We start from the raw sequence: 18,846 nt of genomic DNA on the forward strand, positions 1-18,846 counted from the left end.
TCCCATGCCTGTGACCCTCTGTACGGAGCAGAACCGTAGCAGCTCCTCTTTCGGCATGTCACACAACACAGCTGGGCTTCATTCGAGGCCACCTCTCCTCCGAGGAGTGCACAGCAGGGCAGGAAACATCCCTCACGGTTACCTTGCTCTAAATCTGCATAAAAGACAGAGAGGCCCCAGGCTCCACTGCAGGCAATATGCTGCAGCATGACAGAAGAGTAGCTGCATCGTCTCCTCGGAGCCAAATCACCGATAACTAAGAGAGAATTCCAGACTCTCCCAGATCCCAGGACTGCAGCTTATTTACACGGGTTTGTATGCATAGATGCGAGCTGCATACGGTCCCCGTGGCCACAAACTGAGCTAGGAACAGAAATCAGCTTTTAGAAAACAGGTAAATATTGGAGGCAGGTAGCCCTAGGAGGAAAGCAGCACAAAGCAGGGCCATACAGACTGTGCATACAGGCAGTACCAGCTTCATTATTAGAAGGCAAAATTGTTAAGAGCAAAATAAGTTACAGAATGCAATTTTTTCAGCTTAAGATCTGGCTAGGCTGAAGACCTCAGTGAATTTGTGCTTCAGGTGACATAGATCAAGTAGATTAAGTATTTTCATCTTCATTAAGTAGATGAAAATAACTGCATGACATAGTCCACACTAGGTGAGACACTGAGTTTGGGTCAAGCTGTTCATCTGCTGACATGTGCAGTTACAGACAGACTGAATTTCCTAGGGAAAAAAAAATCACGTGCCAATTAAGGATTTTTTGTCCAAAACAAAAGACGTTTCATCTGAAAACATCAGAAGTAGTTCAGATTCTAAAACAAAAGATGGGCTCTTTTTATTCCAAAATTACTATATACTGGCTTTGCTATATCAAGTTGTCAAAAACTGAGAAAGTATGTTCTCTGTAGTGGAAACTTGCCTAAACCTAGCTTGTGTACTACCATTGTTGATGGAACCGTCAGTGTTGTCTTAAAGCATCACACACAGATTACTTTAAATGTCAGAACAAATTAGAAAGCTTCCTCTGCCTCCCTGAGTGACTTTCATCTCTAATGTTCTCATTTCTCCCCTTCAGATCAAGTGGCAGAACTGGGGCTTATTTAGCCCTAGATAAAGCACAGTCCTCCAGGGTGACAGAGTTGTAGTTTACACTACAATTAAGAACAACTTTACACACCTACATTAATGCACAAACTAATTGGCTACTTACTGTTCTTCTTGTACATCAAGATTTCAAAGGAGTTCATCTCATAGTTCTCAAATGTTTGCCGGACCTTGTCAATTGTATCTTTGTCTGTCAGCTCTCCATACATAAAACTGCAAATAAAGGGAGAAATTCAAGTCAGATACCAGACAAAGGCACAGAGCCATTTGTTTACTGTGTTAAAAGGACCCATTTAGAAATGGCTCTTCTTTGATTTAGTTTCACCTGGAAAGCATATTTGACAGATGTAGCCCCAGGAGACAAAAGACAAAACTGGAATAAACAGATTACTTTTCACCTCAAGAACAGGCACAACACTACAAGCTACTTAACAGAAAATAAATCTGTTCTAAAATACCTGCAGGTGCTGCTTTTTTGCATAACTTCTGCTCTGTGATATCCTGATAACTTGCAAAATCCATCATTGCTGTAGACAATGGGCCAATCCACGATCTGGGCATTACCCAGGACAAAATTAGTATCTGTTTGAAAAAACACATCAGTTAGACATTAGTCAAAGCTATGGTTGCATTGAGGAAATGCTCATTTCTGAACCCAGTCCTAATTGCTTCAGCCCCTTCACAATTTTCCCAGATATCATTCCCACTGCAGTCAATAGGATTATTCCTGGTTTTCATTTTAAGTAAATTTTTATTTTAAAATAAGTATTAATTACTCAGACAGAGCATAAAATGGTTAAGCAGGTAAAATTCATCTCTTGACTGAAGACAGATCCACCAAACTGTTTCCCTCTGTGCCACAGGCACTGATCCATATGACACTCAGTTTGAATGTGAAGCCTCTTACAGGTGGCCAAACCACCACATGAGCAATACTTCTCCTCCCTGAATGCAGACACAGGGGCTCCTCTCAACACTGCCTTCACTGCTGGCCACACAAGCTCAAGCACTTGTGTACAGCACAGCACTCCAAACTGAGGGCTAGCAATTACATCAGTCGAAGGAACTCCTTGTTTGCTATACAAGCCAGAAGGAGTTTCAATCAGTACAGAAAAAACCCAAAACAACTAAGCAGGATTCATGCCTCCATTCTTGCTGGGGCTATGCGTGCCACATTTTTTATGCTTGCCAACTCAAACCCACACCTGTGCCAAGACAGACAGCAGTGCTGCTCCCTGGGCACTGGCAGGCAGCGGGAGATGGTGTCTCCTGTCACAGCTGCAAAGACCCTCTGGCTTTTGCAAGAAAGGCTGAGCAGTCACATGAGATCAAGAGGCACTCATTTTTAAGGAGAGCCCTTACGGGAGTCCACCACACTGTCTGCTTTTCAGTATCAACTCCCAGCTGCTCACACATCCACAGATCTCATTAATACTTCCTCCAACTAAATGACATTTTACCTATAAATTGCAAAGTGTTCAGTTCGTTTCAATTTCCCCTTTCAAAATCTTTCACCCCAAACTTCAAGTGGGTTTCAATAAATAAGTCCTGTAGTTAGCTAAATTCAATACCCAATTCCACAAGCATGATTAAGGGTATTTTTACACACTCTTTAGAACAAAATACACCAGTAATATAACTTCAGGATATTTTAGCTGCTTTGTTTCGCACAGCCTCTTTTAAATACCATGGGTTTTGCTTAGTTGAAGCATTTTCTCCCCAAAGCAATACAACTCTTTTACCCCTTCCTACAAATAAGTAAACCAAGTAATTTCTCACTGCTAAAGCAAGGGCTTTTGAGTGTCTGTTACAAACCCTACATTAGACTGTGTTAGGATATTTTAAAATTTCATCAGGAAGTACAAAAAATTACCAAAAAAAGGCAAATACAAATGTTAGACATGGTCCTGCCCTGATCTGAATAGTGTTATTCCATTCATAAATTACTTAAGAATTGCTTCTGACTGCCTTCCCTTCTCAAAAGGTAACTTTCCCTTCTCTCCACTTCCTAAAGAGTTCCTGCTAAGAATTTGCCTGCCTTTCACACTTAAACCTTATTGTCTTCAGATAAATAATCTCTTGGTTTTTTTTTTTTCATTGAAGGCTATATAGGACACATTTCCGATAACCATCATTGAGATAATGCTACTTTTATCTAGCCTTGCAAGGCTTCTGTGAGTTACAACAATGCTCTTGGTCTCCTATTTACAGGTGAAAACAAAGCCCTAAATCCACAAGGGATTTAAGCTCCAAAAGTTGAGACTGCAACAGTCTAGTCCCTAGATGCCCAGCTCTCAAGGATTTGGGAGCTGGAAGCTCTGGGAGCAGTGTTGGAGAGGAGAACTGAAAAACTTTAGCACAGCAAATAGAAATCTGACCAAGTTAAACCACAGAAAACAATTTAAATGGGGGATGTTTCAAGGCTGGTTTTTTCCCCTCTCCCATGTTTGTTTCAATACCTAATATTGTAACATTAGCCCAGTTCTCACAGTTAATACTTGATTCTTTGCCATTATTGCAGGAGCTGAAGAATCATGTTCCCACTTATGTTTTGGCCCAACAAAGCCACATTTTTTTGGACTTGCAGTTTCCAAAGAACGCATAGAGAACATGCACATATTTCTCTCCCCCAAAAGCAGTTTGGACATTCTCCTAGAAGATAAGGCTATCTTAGAGCAGTGAAAGCTCAGCCATTATTTCAGCTCTCGAATTACTTTTCTAATCATCAAGCCACCACAGCGAATAGATATCAACATCCTCACCACGTGAGTTTTTAAGTCAGTTTGACTTGGCTGTCAACACTGGGTGGGCCTCTTCAGCATGTAGAGGTACAATGTTTCATGAGAGTCCAGGCTGGGTTTAGTTGTGACTTAGAAGCAAGCTGAGAGATCGTTATGTACCCATAAAGCTTTAAACGAAAAATTTTGCACAACTATCAAACTGAAGAACAAGTCAGAGATTTTGACGGTCCAATTGTTTCTTAAGTGTCTCTCCCTTCTAGCTAATTCCAACTTCATGCATCTTGACTTTTCTTTGATCTGGGCCTTACATAGCTGACAAACACATCTCATTTCTTCAGAAGTGTCTCTGACAACACTGTTTTGCCTGTGTGAACGCTGGCAAGACACAGCATAAAATAAGGACTCCCACTTATAACTTCACTGCATGGCTTGTTCCGACAGACAGCCCAGAAGTAGAAGGGCTGTCCTCGTTGCTATCATTTACATTCAATTGCATTGACATCCCTGACAATGTGCTGCTGGAGGACAGCTCGTAATCTGGTAATTTTTCCTAACATAAGAAAACACTGAAAAACATCCACTGAGGCAAAAACTGCCACTGCATCTGCAGGGACACAGGGTCCCAGAGACCAGGAAACAGCTGCAGCTTTGTTACACAACAAGCATGAGGGATGCTCTAGTGAACTCTGAGTATCACAGAGCAGAGACTCTTGGGGACTCACAAGTGGGTCAGCAAGGCCAAGAAAGGAGTTGGCCAGAGGAACACCATGAAGAAATCCACTGCTAAAGTCTCTTCAAAGACAAGGATGAAATGGACATAATAGTAACAGCAGCAGCATCAAAACTATTTGGTGACTTGAAGCACCTCTTTGAAAGGACTCAGTGAACTCCCCTACCTGGAAATCAGTTTCTATCACAATGGCAACTGTGTTAGCAGTATTGCCTGGCCCAAGAAGAAGCTGTAAGCGTCACTGGACCTTCTTATGAGCTAGAACTGGAGATGGCAGCCTCATATAAAAGACCTGGGCTTCTGGCTTGTGCTAAACTGGGCACAGTCTGAACAACACCATTGGGAGGCAAGGAAATATGCAGAGGTACAGCACAGAGCACAATGTGCTGCAGAAACACAAGTAAGAGCTGTAGCATCACAAAGGCAGCACAATTACTTGCATGAGTAGGGCAGGCTTCTGCAGCATGGATTACTTTCCGAAGTGCATCACTTCATATTTTCTAGCCTGCATTTTCCCCAGGTTAGTTCTGCTCACTGCAGTATACCCACGTCAGCATCTACACACTCAAATGTCAGATCTAGTTTGGGTTATCACTTTAAAGTAGACATGGCCACTTAAAAGCAACAAGAAAAACATTTTAGCTCCTTCCAAAATGTAAGAATGGATTTCACTCAGTCACTGAAACCAGTACTTTCCCCCACTCAGAAAACCGACCATCACAGAAGAATAAGAAAATGTCTTTCTAAATAACCTTGGTCCTTTTAACAGTAACAATCACAGGTGTCTAGAGCACCCATCTTACCAAAACTACTCTATCTACTGAATCCTACTGTTGCATTTAGTACTTTGTTTAACCAAAACTGTCCATCAGCTTCCAGAATTCCTGTGGATAAGTTGGATAAGTTGCACTCACAGACATTTATCCGACCAGGACGCGCTGACTAAGGAGTGGTCACCTCCTTGCAAGAACGTGGAGCAAGTAAGTTACTTAAATGTTTCCTCCCTACCATTCATTGCCCTGCACAGCTACATATTCTCTCCCACTGCATCCCAGCCTCTCCTGCAACATGGATCTTGCCAAGCTCAGACCCCTCCCACCTCTTTCCAGAGGCCAGCAAGCGGGTTCTACCTTCCCAGTCCCACCAGTGATGGACAGGTCCTCTTCTGGGAAACAGTGGCAGAAGGTCAGAGACCAAAAACCAAATATATTCCTACAGCACTGCCACACATTCCCACACTGAAGGTGTTCCCTCATTGCATGGAGGAAGCCAAGGGGAAACCTCTCCCAGGCAGTTCTAGTGCAGACCTCGGTAACAGGAGAGGCTGGTGCCCACTGCACTTTCCCATATCTGGGTCAGTCAAATCCCTTAGGGTGCTTGGGTTTGTGTAGTGCACAAATGGGATTTAAATATATTAATATATTTTCCCACAGTCATCATACAAATACAACACTCAAAAGGTTTATTCCCCATTTATTCCTCCCTGAGTAAAAGGGGAACCAGGCTCACTATGGTGGGAAGACCTGCTCCTCACCAAACTTGCTTGTTCTCCCACGAGAGAGAAGGGAAGGGGAGGGAGGAGAAGCAGGAGCAGGACAAGGACAAGGAGAAAGAGAAGATTGCCCTCCTCATTTGAGACCACAGCCTCCCTCATGCTGAGCAATGACAGTCCTGGTTATTGAGACTAGCAGGTCTTTTTTTATCCTGTCTCAAACTCTTCCCATGGATCTTCAGGGGAGCAAACCTAGTTCTTGAGCATTAGCAAGCACAAACCAGAACTAAATTAACAAGCACTACAGCAGAACTAAAAGAACTGCACACCACATGTGTCTCTTATCCTACCCATGGAACAGGGGTGGAGGATACAGCTACTGCTGCCTGAGTTGGGCCCAGAACAGCAGAGATGCTGTGTCACAGCCAGCGTAAGAAATGTGCAGCAGGCAAAAATCATGTGCCGCTGTCACAGCAGTAAAGATTGTATCATACAGCTTAAGGACAAGGGACACGTGGTATTTACAAACTTGTGACTTTGCATAACAAACAGCATCATTTGGATACTGGGGGGGGGGAAGAGATTGCTTCATTTCTGTCTAATTTCTTCCCAGAGCACAGAAATCAAACATTGTGTATAAGCAGGCCTGTCAAAATTGCTAACACAGGATAGGTATGTATGAATCTTTGCTCATGTTTAGTCTTAGCTTTGAAAAAAAAAAAAAAAAGGAAAACCAGAAGCACTTAGTCACACTGATTAGTTACATTGTTCAGATGTAACTTCTGTGATCAAAATATGGCCCTAAGTCAGTTCAAAAAAGTCACACTGAATTTCAAGTATTTATTCAATCATTTCTTTGCACACACGTGATTCGAGACTTGCACTTCTGGGACCAACCACATTTTCATCCTAACAGAAGTGGTGTAACTGTAGTCAGAGCAAGTACAGACCTGCTCAAATGACAGAAAGACTATTCATATGGTAGAATAAAAATACTAAGGAATAATTCTGCTCTTCCACTCACATTCTCCTGCGGAAGACAGTGGTGTTACATGGATACTCACATTCACTCATTATATCCTTGTATTGTATATCCTTGTATTCATTCCTGCAGTGGAAGTGCTTCAGTGCTTAAATATCCCATTGAACAACTTGATCATTCTATAGGATAATGATATAGTGGCCTCAAAATCATCCATCCTTAATATTGAGGTCAGAATTTTTAAGCTCACTGTAATACGAAAAATATAAACCCCTATAGATAGGTTCATTTGGGCTGTTTTATAAAAGTTTTATATAACTATTTATTTAATTTCCAAAACAAAATTAATTTAGAAGTTCCTTGGTTGCTACAGCATGAACACAATTCCCTAAATACAGATATTTCATGTTTATTCAAACATGACTTACATTGTCATGTGTACACCAGAGCAAAGTGCAAGTGCAGGTTGAAAAGAATTATTAAAAAATTTGTATCATCAGTCTTTCCACAAATAACAAAAGACTCCAACTAAAGCAACAACTTCAAGTGAGTCACTTTAAATCATGACAGAAAATTAATGCTAATTGCAGCCAGCAGAATAGACAAAAAACTACCTTTTCCATCTCAACATTCTTACTTTGCATTGTTATAGAAAATATTTCATGGCAGGCATCTACCATGAGAAAAGTTTAAATTGAAAATTACGCATCATTCTAACGCTTGTAGCTATAAAATCTCCACAATTATCTATATTTTTAAAATAAAGCATATTACTGCAGAATAACGGAACAAGAATAGCTGAAATGGCACCAGAATTGCGCCAAAGGTGTCATATGTATTTCATGGATAGCACGATTTGTCACCTACTTCTCTTTGAAGTACTGTCCATATTGAAAACTTTAAAAATCCAGCACAATCCCCCCCCAGGAAAAAACCCAAAAATAAACACTAAACCACAAATCCCGGAACATTTACACACATGTGATGTTAGAATGAGATAATTAGATGATTTTCAGAAATCAGAAAGTTTATCAGTGAGTAAAAGTCAGACATTGCACCACTCTTATTAAAGGACAATTAGCAGTGAGAGTCCATCATTCAGCTGGCTGGAGGGTTGTTTTTCCCATCCCATATGATCTGAACACTAATCCAGAAAAGGCATACTTTAGTTGCGTCGATTATGAGTCTTTCTTTAGTTTAAAGAAGCCATTTGATTTACTGATTATAGCCTTAAAAATATTTGAGACAAGACCTAACTCCCCACTCACTTTTATCTATGAGTTACAAAAATGCATTAACCGATTCTCCGAAGAGTGGGTTTCATCAAGATTTGTTTTATAATCTTGTTCTAGGATTTAATGTAAAACTGGATTGATACATTGAATTATCACAGGAGAAGTTCTTGAGCTTTCAGAACATTAATTTTAAAGCACATTACCTGTCATCTCTGTGCTGTACATTTTTTCCCTTACTATCTATAAATGTAATTTTAACGAAATCAGGTCATACATTCCTAAATGCATAAAGCCACACATTCAAAACTAGACTTTTGGCCTAGTAAAAGCCAGTAGAAAAAAAAATTACATTCAATTCCAGTGATACTGAAAAAAAAAGATTATCAGTAGTGAATAGGTTTTTCAATGTACTGATAAACTGTACATGTGTGAAAAGCATGGATGAAGATATATGTGTCTCCACAGTTGTTAACATGGGAAAGAAGGAAGATCAGGAAGCAATAAAACCCATTGTTTCATTCTCTTCTGGGAAAATGTCCTTTACACAGAACCTACAAGCTGTCCTCTTGCAGTTTCTGAAGGTCTGCTGTTTTCATTCCTCACTCTCTGTTAAGTTTCCTTTACATTTTTCTCTAGCTGAACACAAAAACAGTCTTTTCAGTTTCAGAAGTGTTTACAATAAAGTTAATTTCTCTACTAGGTCTCAGATGATGGTACAAGGTTAGCATGCCCAGGATGCAAAATGTTTATTGTACTGGGACTTTATAGCCTATAATGAAAGCACTGCCATAAATCTTGCAAATGTCTGTTATGCTCAAGATCTATGTCTGAAGGTGCTTTTTCTTTCCCTCTACAGGGAACTCTCTGCATTCTCCATCAAAAGATGCAGGTTTGCTTCCATAACTGATGTCTCCTTAGTGTGTTCCCAGGGGATTTTGTGAAAGGAAAATTAAATTCACACAAGCCTTATGCCTTCTAACTTACCCTTCTTCCAATCTCCTTATTTTGTCCATAAATCAGAAAAGTACCTGTGACTTCCATTGAAATTCCAAAGCCATGTAAACAAAGGACTTACTGTTGCCATCCTTATATACGCACAATCATCACACACTTCAATGAGAACCTTGACCAAGGAAGGACTGAAGAATTTGGCTGGCATTTACATAAACCAAAACCTATTTTTTTTCTCCAGATATTGATAAAGCATTGGAATATCACAAAAAAACCCCCACTATTCTCTACAACAAGCTGCACCAGTTGACTTGGGTGCCCTGGCCATGATCCAGGTTTATAACTGTTGTTATTACAGTGCTTGTATACTGTGGATGTATTACATTACCAAGAAAAACATTAATATCACATTAGCAGCACCCATCAGGGGCTAGTGATTCTTTATATACTGTGCTGTGTTACAGCATGGGCTCATTTTCTGTCCCACTGGGTGTTCTGGTCTTTAAATATTTCAATGCTTCAAAGAAATTTTTGTCAGCCAACCCCTACATGCAACATTTATTTTTCTAGCTCTGCATGGCTAGTATAGAAACACATATTTTGAACACTAAATACAAGATGATCAGAATTATGGTGTCCTTCATTTCGAAGAAGGACAAACCTTAAGTTCATACTTCATGCAGAAGGTCTTTGTGTGAGAAGAAATGACAGAGGACCAGACAAGGTCCACAGGTGTAGAAGATGACACATGACATGTTCTTTCCTGTGTGTGCTAAGGCTACCCCATCCTCTCTTTACTCCCGTGTGTGGGAAGGAAGTGCTTTGCAGCTCTGACCCTAGCACAGCTCTTCTGGCTGGCATTCAGTGCATGAGAACCTGTCTCAGTTGATTTGCAGCCTGTGAAGAAGCTCTCATTCCTAATAACACTGAAGCAGACAATTCAGACCAAAGGGGTTGGAGGTGAGTCTTGCTGCAGGTGTGCTATAAACATGAGCCAAATTTTAACCCTAATGGCAAAAACCCTGAACTTGCATGTCTACGTACCCTGCTACTACCCTTAGCCACAGAATGTGCATCAGCTCACCAGTCCCACATCTAACATGACAGAAAGGCTGTCCAAAGAATTCCTTGTTAAAACTACTGGTAAAATAATGGTGTAATTAGTGCTGTCCTTACAGCAATGCTTGCAAAAGAAGCTGCATGCCCATTCCTTTGTTACCACCATAGAGCCCCTTCCACTGAGTTAACACCCCCTGCCCCAAAACACTCTTTCCTCAGTCCACCTGTGACTGATGATATGCGTATCATGTACGAGTTCCTTCACGTGAAGCACTTAGTTCATTATTTCTGTTCAATGACAAAATTCCTCTCTTTTGTAAGGGAATCCTCCACAAATTAGGAACATTCCCATATCTGTATCACCCAATATCTATTGGCACTACTCAACTTGCTTGCATGTGCCAGCCAATACAAGCTTGACAACAAGCCCAAGGTTTATTTGGCAAATCCCAAATGGCGTAGACAGCTTCATTGTGGGTCACATTACTGTCCAATTGAACAAAACCAAGAAAGGGGAGCCAAACCTCAAGCTTTATGGGCCCATTTAAGCACTCATCCTGTGGGCATCCCAAATCATCTCAATGGCCAAGTAGGCAGGACAAGAGGAGACGTGGCACATTTCCATACTGCCCCCGTGCTGGTCAGCACAGCCCTGCCTCAGCACAAGAGAAGTCTATCCTTGTCTCTTCAAACAGACTAAGGTTAGAAAAACTGATTCATCCAACACTGGTATGTGACAGCTACACGTTTCCAGCAAAGCTGGATTGGGTCCAGCAAAAACTTGAAGGCACATCACAGAAGAAATAGGGTTCTAAATCTGAGTCAATTCCCTAAGATTATCCTAGTATGTCTGAACTGTGCATCACTTCCCACCAAGCTTAATCTAAAAACTTGTATTGATTACAGTCCTTAGGACTTGCTGAGCATTTGGAAATGGAGCGCTGTCATTCTACCTGTGCTGTCTAGCACCACGCTCTGTTATGACACCTTCTTAATAATGGGGGAAGAGAGGAAGAAAAGGAGCATAGCTTCTGCTGCATGATTCCCCTCATCTCCAAGCATCAATTGATTTATTGCATCAAGGCTTTGGCACTGAAAGCCAAAAGAGGAAATTGGTTTTTAATGAAGAAAATAATCTACAAAGTCGAGACAGTTTTGAGAATAACCTTCAATAACTGTTGTTGGAAGATTAGAGAAGCAGCTTGAATGTGATGACATGTAACACTCATTTTTAAAGACATAAAAAAAAATAGGAGGGTAAGATTCACTGTAAGACTGGAAAGTAATTTTTTCAGGAATGCAGCCTCCGGCCCCCTTCCTTCTACAGGAAAGTTGCAGAGAGAAATAACCGATAAAAAGAGCCTCACAATTTTATGTGAAAATATGGTCTTATCAAAGGCTAGTTCTCCAATAATACTGCCTAATTTAAAAAATTTGAAAATCATTCTTGGGATCATTTGAGTTTTTAGCTGCTTATCAAGAGGGTTAATTGTCTTTGCCTTATCAGAACAAATGGACTATGTTTTTAATTAATTAACTCGTCTTCAAAAGGAGCTTGATCCTCATATTCTCAACCATACTGCAAGTTCTTAATCCCTGAAGTAACCCCATTGAAGTCACTAGAAGATTAAAAATGGCAAAACTTAGGCTCGGGGCTTTAAAAGAAATGCACATGCCTAGGTTAAACAAATCCATAAACACTTGCATGGTCGCCGGCTTACAGAGGGAGCAGCTTTTGGTAAGTCCCTAAGTGAAAGAATCTGGATAGCATTAATACATATTTGCATGCAATTGTGAAATTCGAGGCATTTTCCACTCCACAGTTTTCCAAGAGAGAGACCTGGTTACAGTGCACTAAGAATAAAAAAAATTTTGAAAAAAAGCAATATCTTCCCTCAGCCCTTAAAATGGCAAACTCTCTCCTCACTTACGACAAACCTTCCCTTTCAACTCGGACAGGCAGCCCTGGCCGCTGCCCCCGCACCGGCTCTCTCAGCCCAGGGACCATCTTGAATCCCCGCACCTCTTCCCGGTCCGGAGCCGCCGCCGCCCCCGCCGCTCGCCGGACGCCCCGATCCCCCCGCCCCGGGCCGGGCGCTGCCCCGCTCGTCCCCGGGGCGCGGATCCCGTTCCGCCGCGGGCACGGCGCGGCCGCCGGGGCTCGCTGGGCGCCCGCCGTGCCGGCGCACCTGCAGCCCGAGCCCCGCCGCCCGGGCCGGGGGCTCTCGGCAGGACCTGGGCGGCGCAGCCGGCACCGGCTCCGGCACCTGGATGCGCCGCTCCGGCGGAGCCGCCCGGCAGCGGCCGGGGCTCGGCGCCCACCGTCGAGGACGCGGCGGGCTCCTTGCGGCCGGCGAGAGCTCGCCCCCGGTGCTCCCTTACCGTTAGACCTTCGCACGATGTTCTCCAGGAACGTGTTCTGAGGCGCCACCAGCCCTCGCCTTCCCCCGGCCATAGTCGCGCAGCGGGAGCGCAGCGCGGCGCGGAGGCTCCGCTCAGGGCCGCGCCGACCCGCGCTCTGCCGCGCCGCCGCCCGCCCGCCCCGCGCGCCTCATGCCCCCGCCGGGACCGGCACCAGCGGCTGTGCGGCACCGCCGCCGCCGCCGCCTCCCGCGCACCGCAGCCCCGCGCCGCCGCCGCCGCCGGCCCGCCCCGCAGCGACCCCCGCCGGCCGCCGCCGCGCCGCAACGCCGGGGCTGCAGCGCCATCGTCTGGGGCCGGCGCCGCGAGCTGCGAGCCCCGGCACCGCTCGGCCCGTCCGCGGCGGACGGCGCCTTCCGCCGGCCTCGTCCCCCGCTCAGGGGTGGCTGCCGCCGTGCTCGACCCCTCGCCGATGAGAAACGCGGGGTGCGTGAAGACCGCTCACAAACTCCCGGCAGCCGCTCTCTTGGCGGCGGGAGGCGCCGCTACATCCTACCCCGGGAGGGTCCCCGCGAAGCTCCGGAGCCTCATCCCGGGTCGCGCTTCACGCTTGCCTACGGTGATTTCTGTTAGAAGGCTACTAAGTGGTCAAACTGATTAACAGCTCCATGGAAGCAGCAAAACAAACTGTTTAACAATATAACCTTTGACAGGTCTTGAACTCTTTAAGATATTTAACTGACACCAAGTTTTCAGTCAGAGATTATTCAACTTTGTTATTCCCCCATACCAATCTATCAGTAAATGGAAAATACTCAGATCTTTTAAACTTAAAAGGCACATTTTCTCTTTCTGGCACTGGCATTTACTTGCTGTAATACCTCATTAAGTGTAACACTTCCAGGCTCCACAGCTCAAGGTGTATTGCAGACATGGAGAGTATGTCTCTGCATGTTCATCTGCTTGAGGAAAAGCTATTTCTCGCAGTGTGAGCAAATAAAGTATGGCAAACACAATGGCCTGTGTCAGCCAGGATTTTTAACCACTACCACTGTTCCCACAGAATGCTGGCACTGCCCAGCTTGCTCTCTCCTGGGTAAGGCCAGGACCACAGCACAGCCCGGAACCACAGTCAGATCCAGCACAGCCGCACAGATGATCCGATTCAGCCACATAGCTGTGACCAAACACTGACTGTGACATAACACTGCCTGAGAAGTCTGATCTCCCTGCCACCAGCCTCCTGCCTCCTACAGCATTTTTAAGCGAAGAGTGTGAGACTCGAAGGGTGAAGGCAGGTGACAATTTCATTGCAGCAGCTACAGATCGAGTCCCTGAGCATCCTGGTGCCAGCAGCCCCTCATACAGCTGGGCACCTGGGAACTCCTAGAGCCCCTGTGGGCCAGCCCAGCTGCCAGGCAGAAATTAGCTGTGCCACAGAAACCTCTTTTAAACTGGCGATTATCTGTATGCTGGACATCTGCATTTGCTGCCAAACAGAGGCAAGTTAGGAGAAAAAAAAAAATTAAGTGCCTGAAGCTGCAAAAAAGGCCACTAACTGTCCCTGAAATGCTGAGGTTCAAAAGAGCCCATAGAAGCATTTGTTTACATCTTTACACATCTAAGTATCCCTGACAACCATCCATGTGAGAAATGGATTTATAAAGAATTTTTAAAACTTAACAGAAAGTTCACATAGTTTGTATATTTGTATATAAACACTGAAATAAGGTGTGTTGATTTAGGAAGGTCATGGAATAGAGACAACATTGTTGAGAGATTGAACTAGAAATAATTTTTAAAATAAGGTTTTGTAAAACACAGTTTTGTAAAAAGACTAGATATTTTAGAGAATTAGAACTGTGAAAGATATATTGTAATAAGACTACATAGGCTAAAAATATAGGTGATTAGTATTAGAAGTAATAGCAGCATTGTGTGGAAAAAGCTAATAGGCTGAAAAACATTTATAAAGTATTGTGACCAGAAAATAAGTTAGTTTCTGATGGAATAGCATTGAGTTTTACGTCTCTTATGTCTCACCCTTCATTGAGAGTGGTAACAGAATAAAATCTTTTAAAACATCTCTCAGTTGCCCCATCTCTATCAAAGCTAAGAAAACCAACAAATCCATACAAAGACCCCAATCTTATTTAGTTCTTGCTAGCTTCAGCAGCACAGGCCAAACCTGAAGAGATTCTAAGCTCTCTGACAAAATCATAAATGTAGCATTTGACACTGAATTTAATGCAAACTGCTAACAACCAAGAGTGAGATTTGGAAAATTGGGATGCGGAGTAGTGTTTCATTATTCCTCAAAAACACTGTGCCCGAGGAATAAGTGCACACTGTACCTTAGCTTCTGCTGGAATATCTGTAGGAATATCTATGACTTAGGAGACACCTGGCAGCTGACATACATTACGGGAATTTTGAGGCCTTTACAGGAAAAAGGTTTCAAACTGAACCAGCAAGTGCACAGAAGTGGGAACAAGGTGACATAAGAGTAAGAAACTGAGGACTTTTTTTCTAGAACTCCATGAAGTGGGGGCCGGCTGCAATTTATGCTGCATTGCGTGGTCCAGTTTCTGATTACCTAATTTTTCAGTGTCATGCTTAATCCAAAGTTTCATGTCAAAGGTGCTATTTTACCTAGATTGGTTTTACATCTACCCTGTAACATTGCAAATGACTAAAATGCTATAGCAAATTGTGGTGGATTGGCCTTGGCTGGACGCCACATGCCCATCAAGCTGGTTTATCACTCCCTTCCCCAGCAAAATAAGATGGAAAAAACCTCTTGTAGGTCAAGAAAAGGCAGGTTACTACAGCAAAAGAAAAAAAAAAAAGTGGGCACACAAGCAAAGGAAAAAAACAAAGATTTTATTATCTACTTCCCATCAGTGAGTGATGTCTTGCCACTTCCCAGGAGGCAGGGCTTCAGCACACAGTGGTTGCTCTGGAGGATAAACACTGTAAATAACAAATGTCCCCCACCCTACTCCTTTTCCTTAGCTTCTGTATCTGAGCAGACATCACATGGTATGGAATATCCCTTTGGTCAGTGGGTCAGCTGTCCAGGTTATGTTCCATCCCAAGATTTTGCCCACCCCCACCCTCCTGGTGAGGGGAAGATGCTGGAGTGACAGTGCTGACACCGTGCCAGCGCTGCTCAGCAGCAGCCAAAACACTGCTGTCTTATGGGCACCTTTACAGCTGCCAATGCACAGCACAGCTCCGGGGACTGCTGGGGGGAAAATGAACTCCATCTCTGCTAGACCCAATAACAAATGGAACATTTCTCCTGTATCTTCTACCTCCTTTGGACTTTCTCCCCCCTGCAAAATATTATTATTATTATTGCTGACAGTATGAATTGTTCACCACTAGAGCAGGGGGACACTGTGATAATGTCTTACTGTGATTATTTTCAATTCTATACTCATTTTCTCACCATCACTGGTAAATTTTGCAAATGATATAGAGCTGGAGGTAAAGGCCCACTTGAAACAGGACACGTACTCTGTCCGACTTCATTATTAATGGATTACCTCTCTCCAGCTATCATTTTTTTGGAAATTTTAAAACTGGAGTTGCTTAATTTGCATGTTTGCTAAAGCCTGCTGGCCAGAACTAAATACCTAACACTTCCATTTAAGGCTAACATAAAAGGAGATAGCTTGCTATAGAAGACATTCAGCTGTCTTGCATTATGCTGCTCTTTCAGCCTGTTCTTTCCTGAACAAGGCCCTAGGTCGGGACATGTAGTATCAATCACCCCAATAAGTGACCATCCTTTGGCTACAGAGCCTTAAGCTCCTGTTCCATGGTCACACTGAGCAGCTGCTGCTGCGGAAGGGACAGATTTGCCTTCACCTAAGCTGTGCATATTTGTCACCCCACTGAATTGAAAACCAGCCTGAAAAGGGCAACCAAGACACGTCCCTCTTTGGCAGCAGCCTGTGTTTACATCAACCCATTTACTAACATGACTGTCAACTTCCAGTGTTCATACACACGAACACCTTGAAAACATCAGTTCCAAGAATTAATTTATGGGAAGGTCATTTAACCCCATATTTATGAGATGGAACTGGACAGAGCTCACTTCTTTCATTTTATCACATGGTTCACCCTTGAAAGACACTAAGGTAACTTTAAAAACTTTCCCTGTGTCAGCCATTAGAGTCTCTTGGCAATCTGTTCCAACCTCTAACAAATCTTGTGAGAAAGCTTTTCCTAAAATGCCACTAAGTCATCTGGTCTTTGAAGTCAGTAAAAACTCTTCCTTCTGCAGTCACAAAAATCACCAACCCTTTTGCAAGTTTTCAAATGCATGAAAAGTTGCTGTAATGCTCATCTGTCAGCTCTTGCTGCCCCGCAGTCTGGACAAACCCAGTTCTTCCAAAGTTGCACAAGGATTCTGCTGTTAGATTCTGCCAGTACTTTGGGACTTCTCATTTCACTGTCACACCATCAAATGGGTAAAGAAACATGGTAGTTAGGGACATCTCACAGGCGAAGAATTTAGCTGGTTTATATTGAAAAGAACTGGTTTATTTAAGGTCTTTTTGATTTCTTCTCTGTTCTGCATGCTTCCTTTTGCTCTTTGTAAAAAATAAACTGTCAAAACCAAGAATCATAACACAGTTATAAAAAATTACCACCAACCTAAAAACAAAAAGAGCATTCGATATTTAAATTGAGTTCAATTTGTATACTACCACATGGCTTTTGATAAACTGTCAAAATAAAATACATTAATTGATAGAATAACAAATTTCAGAAGGTAATACACAAGTTATACTGCCATACAAATACTAAACAAAAAAAAAACTGAATTCCAACTACGATGGAGAAACAATTATAACTTTATTTCTTTTTACATTCAAATCAATAAAGCAGTCATTATTGTACAAATTCTTACCCCCAAAGGAATGCAGGCAAAGACCTCCTGTTAAGAAATAACATCCATAAATACTTAGTTGCTTGTGATTAACCTTATTTGTTATCTTGTGGGAAGAGCAATGAGAAACCAAAGTCCTTAAAACTAAGGCAAGTCAGTAGTTTAACAAGCACGTGTGTCCATCAAAAGGAAAGAATTTTGAGAAGATATCTGTGCATCTTACTGAAACTGTTCCATTTACTTCTACACTATCTTGAGATACTTGTCAAGTTCAGCCTGAGATTCCTAAAGGTCCAATTATTTCTGGGGTCTGAAATAAACTCAAAGAAATATCCAGTTGCACAGCAGCCTGTGGACCTAGGAACTGAGGTATGCTAATATTTCTAAGCAGCCATAACAAATTTGTCAAACAATAAACATTAACACTTTTCTAGTTTTGGAATTACTGAATTTCCTCCAGAGTTTTTATGGGTAACAATTATGGAAAATAACTAAAAAACTCCAATGTTCTGAAAGGATGAAAAAAAATCTCAAAATAAAACTGATGAGGGAGTACACAGCCAGTTTTTATTTATACATGTAACATTTGGAGTGTGGGCTAACAGGGAGGAACTGTTCCTTCTTAAAGAACACCTCAAAAGGGCATAGAAATTTTTCCCCTATTTGGACAGCATGTCCATCTCCATTTAACAGGAGGAAGCAGCCTGGATTTCCAGAGTAAGGGAGGGAAAAAATAAAACTCCTAGAATCCAAACTAAAGTCACCATGCATCTTGTTTGGGACAATAGCTACTATCACCATTCCCCTCACTGCAGCTGTGTCTACTCAATCTTCTTGGCTCCACCCTGTCCTGGCACAGCCACAGTCTCTCCCTGCCCCAGAGCAGAGGCAGTGACCCGCTGGTGTTGTTACTCAGAGAAGGGATAGAAAACACCTATGGTTTCTTTGGTTCCAGGTTTGGTGGGATTTCTTTAATTATCACATCTATTGTGCATTTCACCGGCCTCATTTTTCCTGTGTCTCTCGATCAATATAAAGGCAAAATTAAGCAGTTCGGATGCAGTTTGCTTGAATTCCAACAGAATGCAGGGCCCTGCTAAGTAATTGTTACAAATAATTTTATCTGCATGCCCTGTCCACAATAAACCTAGGAACCCATAGTTCTGGGTGATTGTTTTTTGTAAAGTAACAAGGAGCCCTGAAGGCTGAATTACTGTATTGTTACTAATTGTATCTCTATCTCTCAACTATTGTCTAGTAGTCTCTAATATAACAATA

At 42.7% G+C, this 18,846-nt stretch overlaps 1 protein-coding gene across 2 annotated transcripts in view; it reads right to left on the minus strand.

The window, feature by feature from the left end:
• KCNH1 (potassium voltage-gated channel subfamily H member 1) overlaps window positions 1-12,918 on the minus strand; it is a 180,309-nt gene extending 167,391 nt beyond the window's left edge. For both annotated transcript variants that reach the window (XR_005256291.1, XM_038131516.1), the window contains exons 1-3: window positions 12,684-12,918; window positions 1,570-1,693; window positions 1,218-1,324 (exon numbers count right to left, since the gene is read on the minus strand). Coding sequence is in view for 1 of the 2 variants with exons in the window: in XM_038131516.1 (XP_037987444.1) it covers window positions 1,218-1,324; window positions 1,570-1,693; window positions 12,684-12,756 (304 nt within the window). In the remaining variant the exon portion in view is untranslated. The remainder of the gene's footprint in view (window positions 1-1,217; window positions 1,325-1,569; window positions 1,694-12,683) is intronic.
• Between the last annotated feature and the right edge of the window lie 5,928 nt (window positions 12,919-18,846).

Source organism: Motacilla alba, chromosome 3 (genome assembly GCF_015832195.1).
Source record: "Motacilla alba alba isolate MOTALB_02 chromosome 3, Motacilla_alba_V1.0_pri, whole genome shotgun sequence".
In the NCBI taxonomy this organism is placed as follows: domain Eukaryota; kingdom Metazoa; phylum Chordata; class Aves; order Passeriformes; family Motacillidae; genus Motacilla; species Motacilla alba.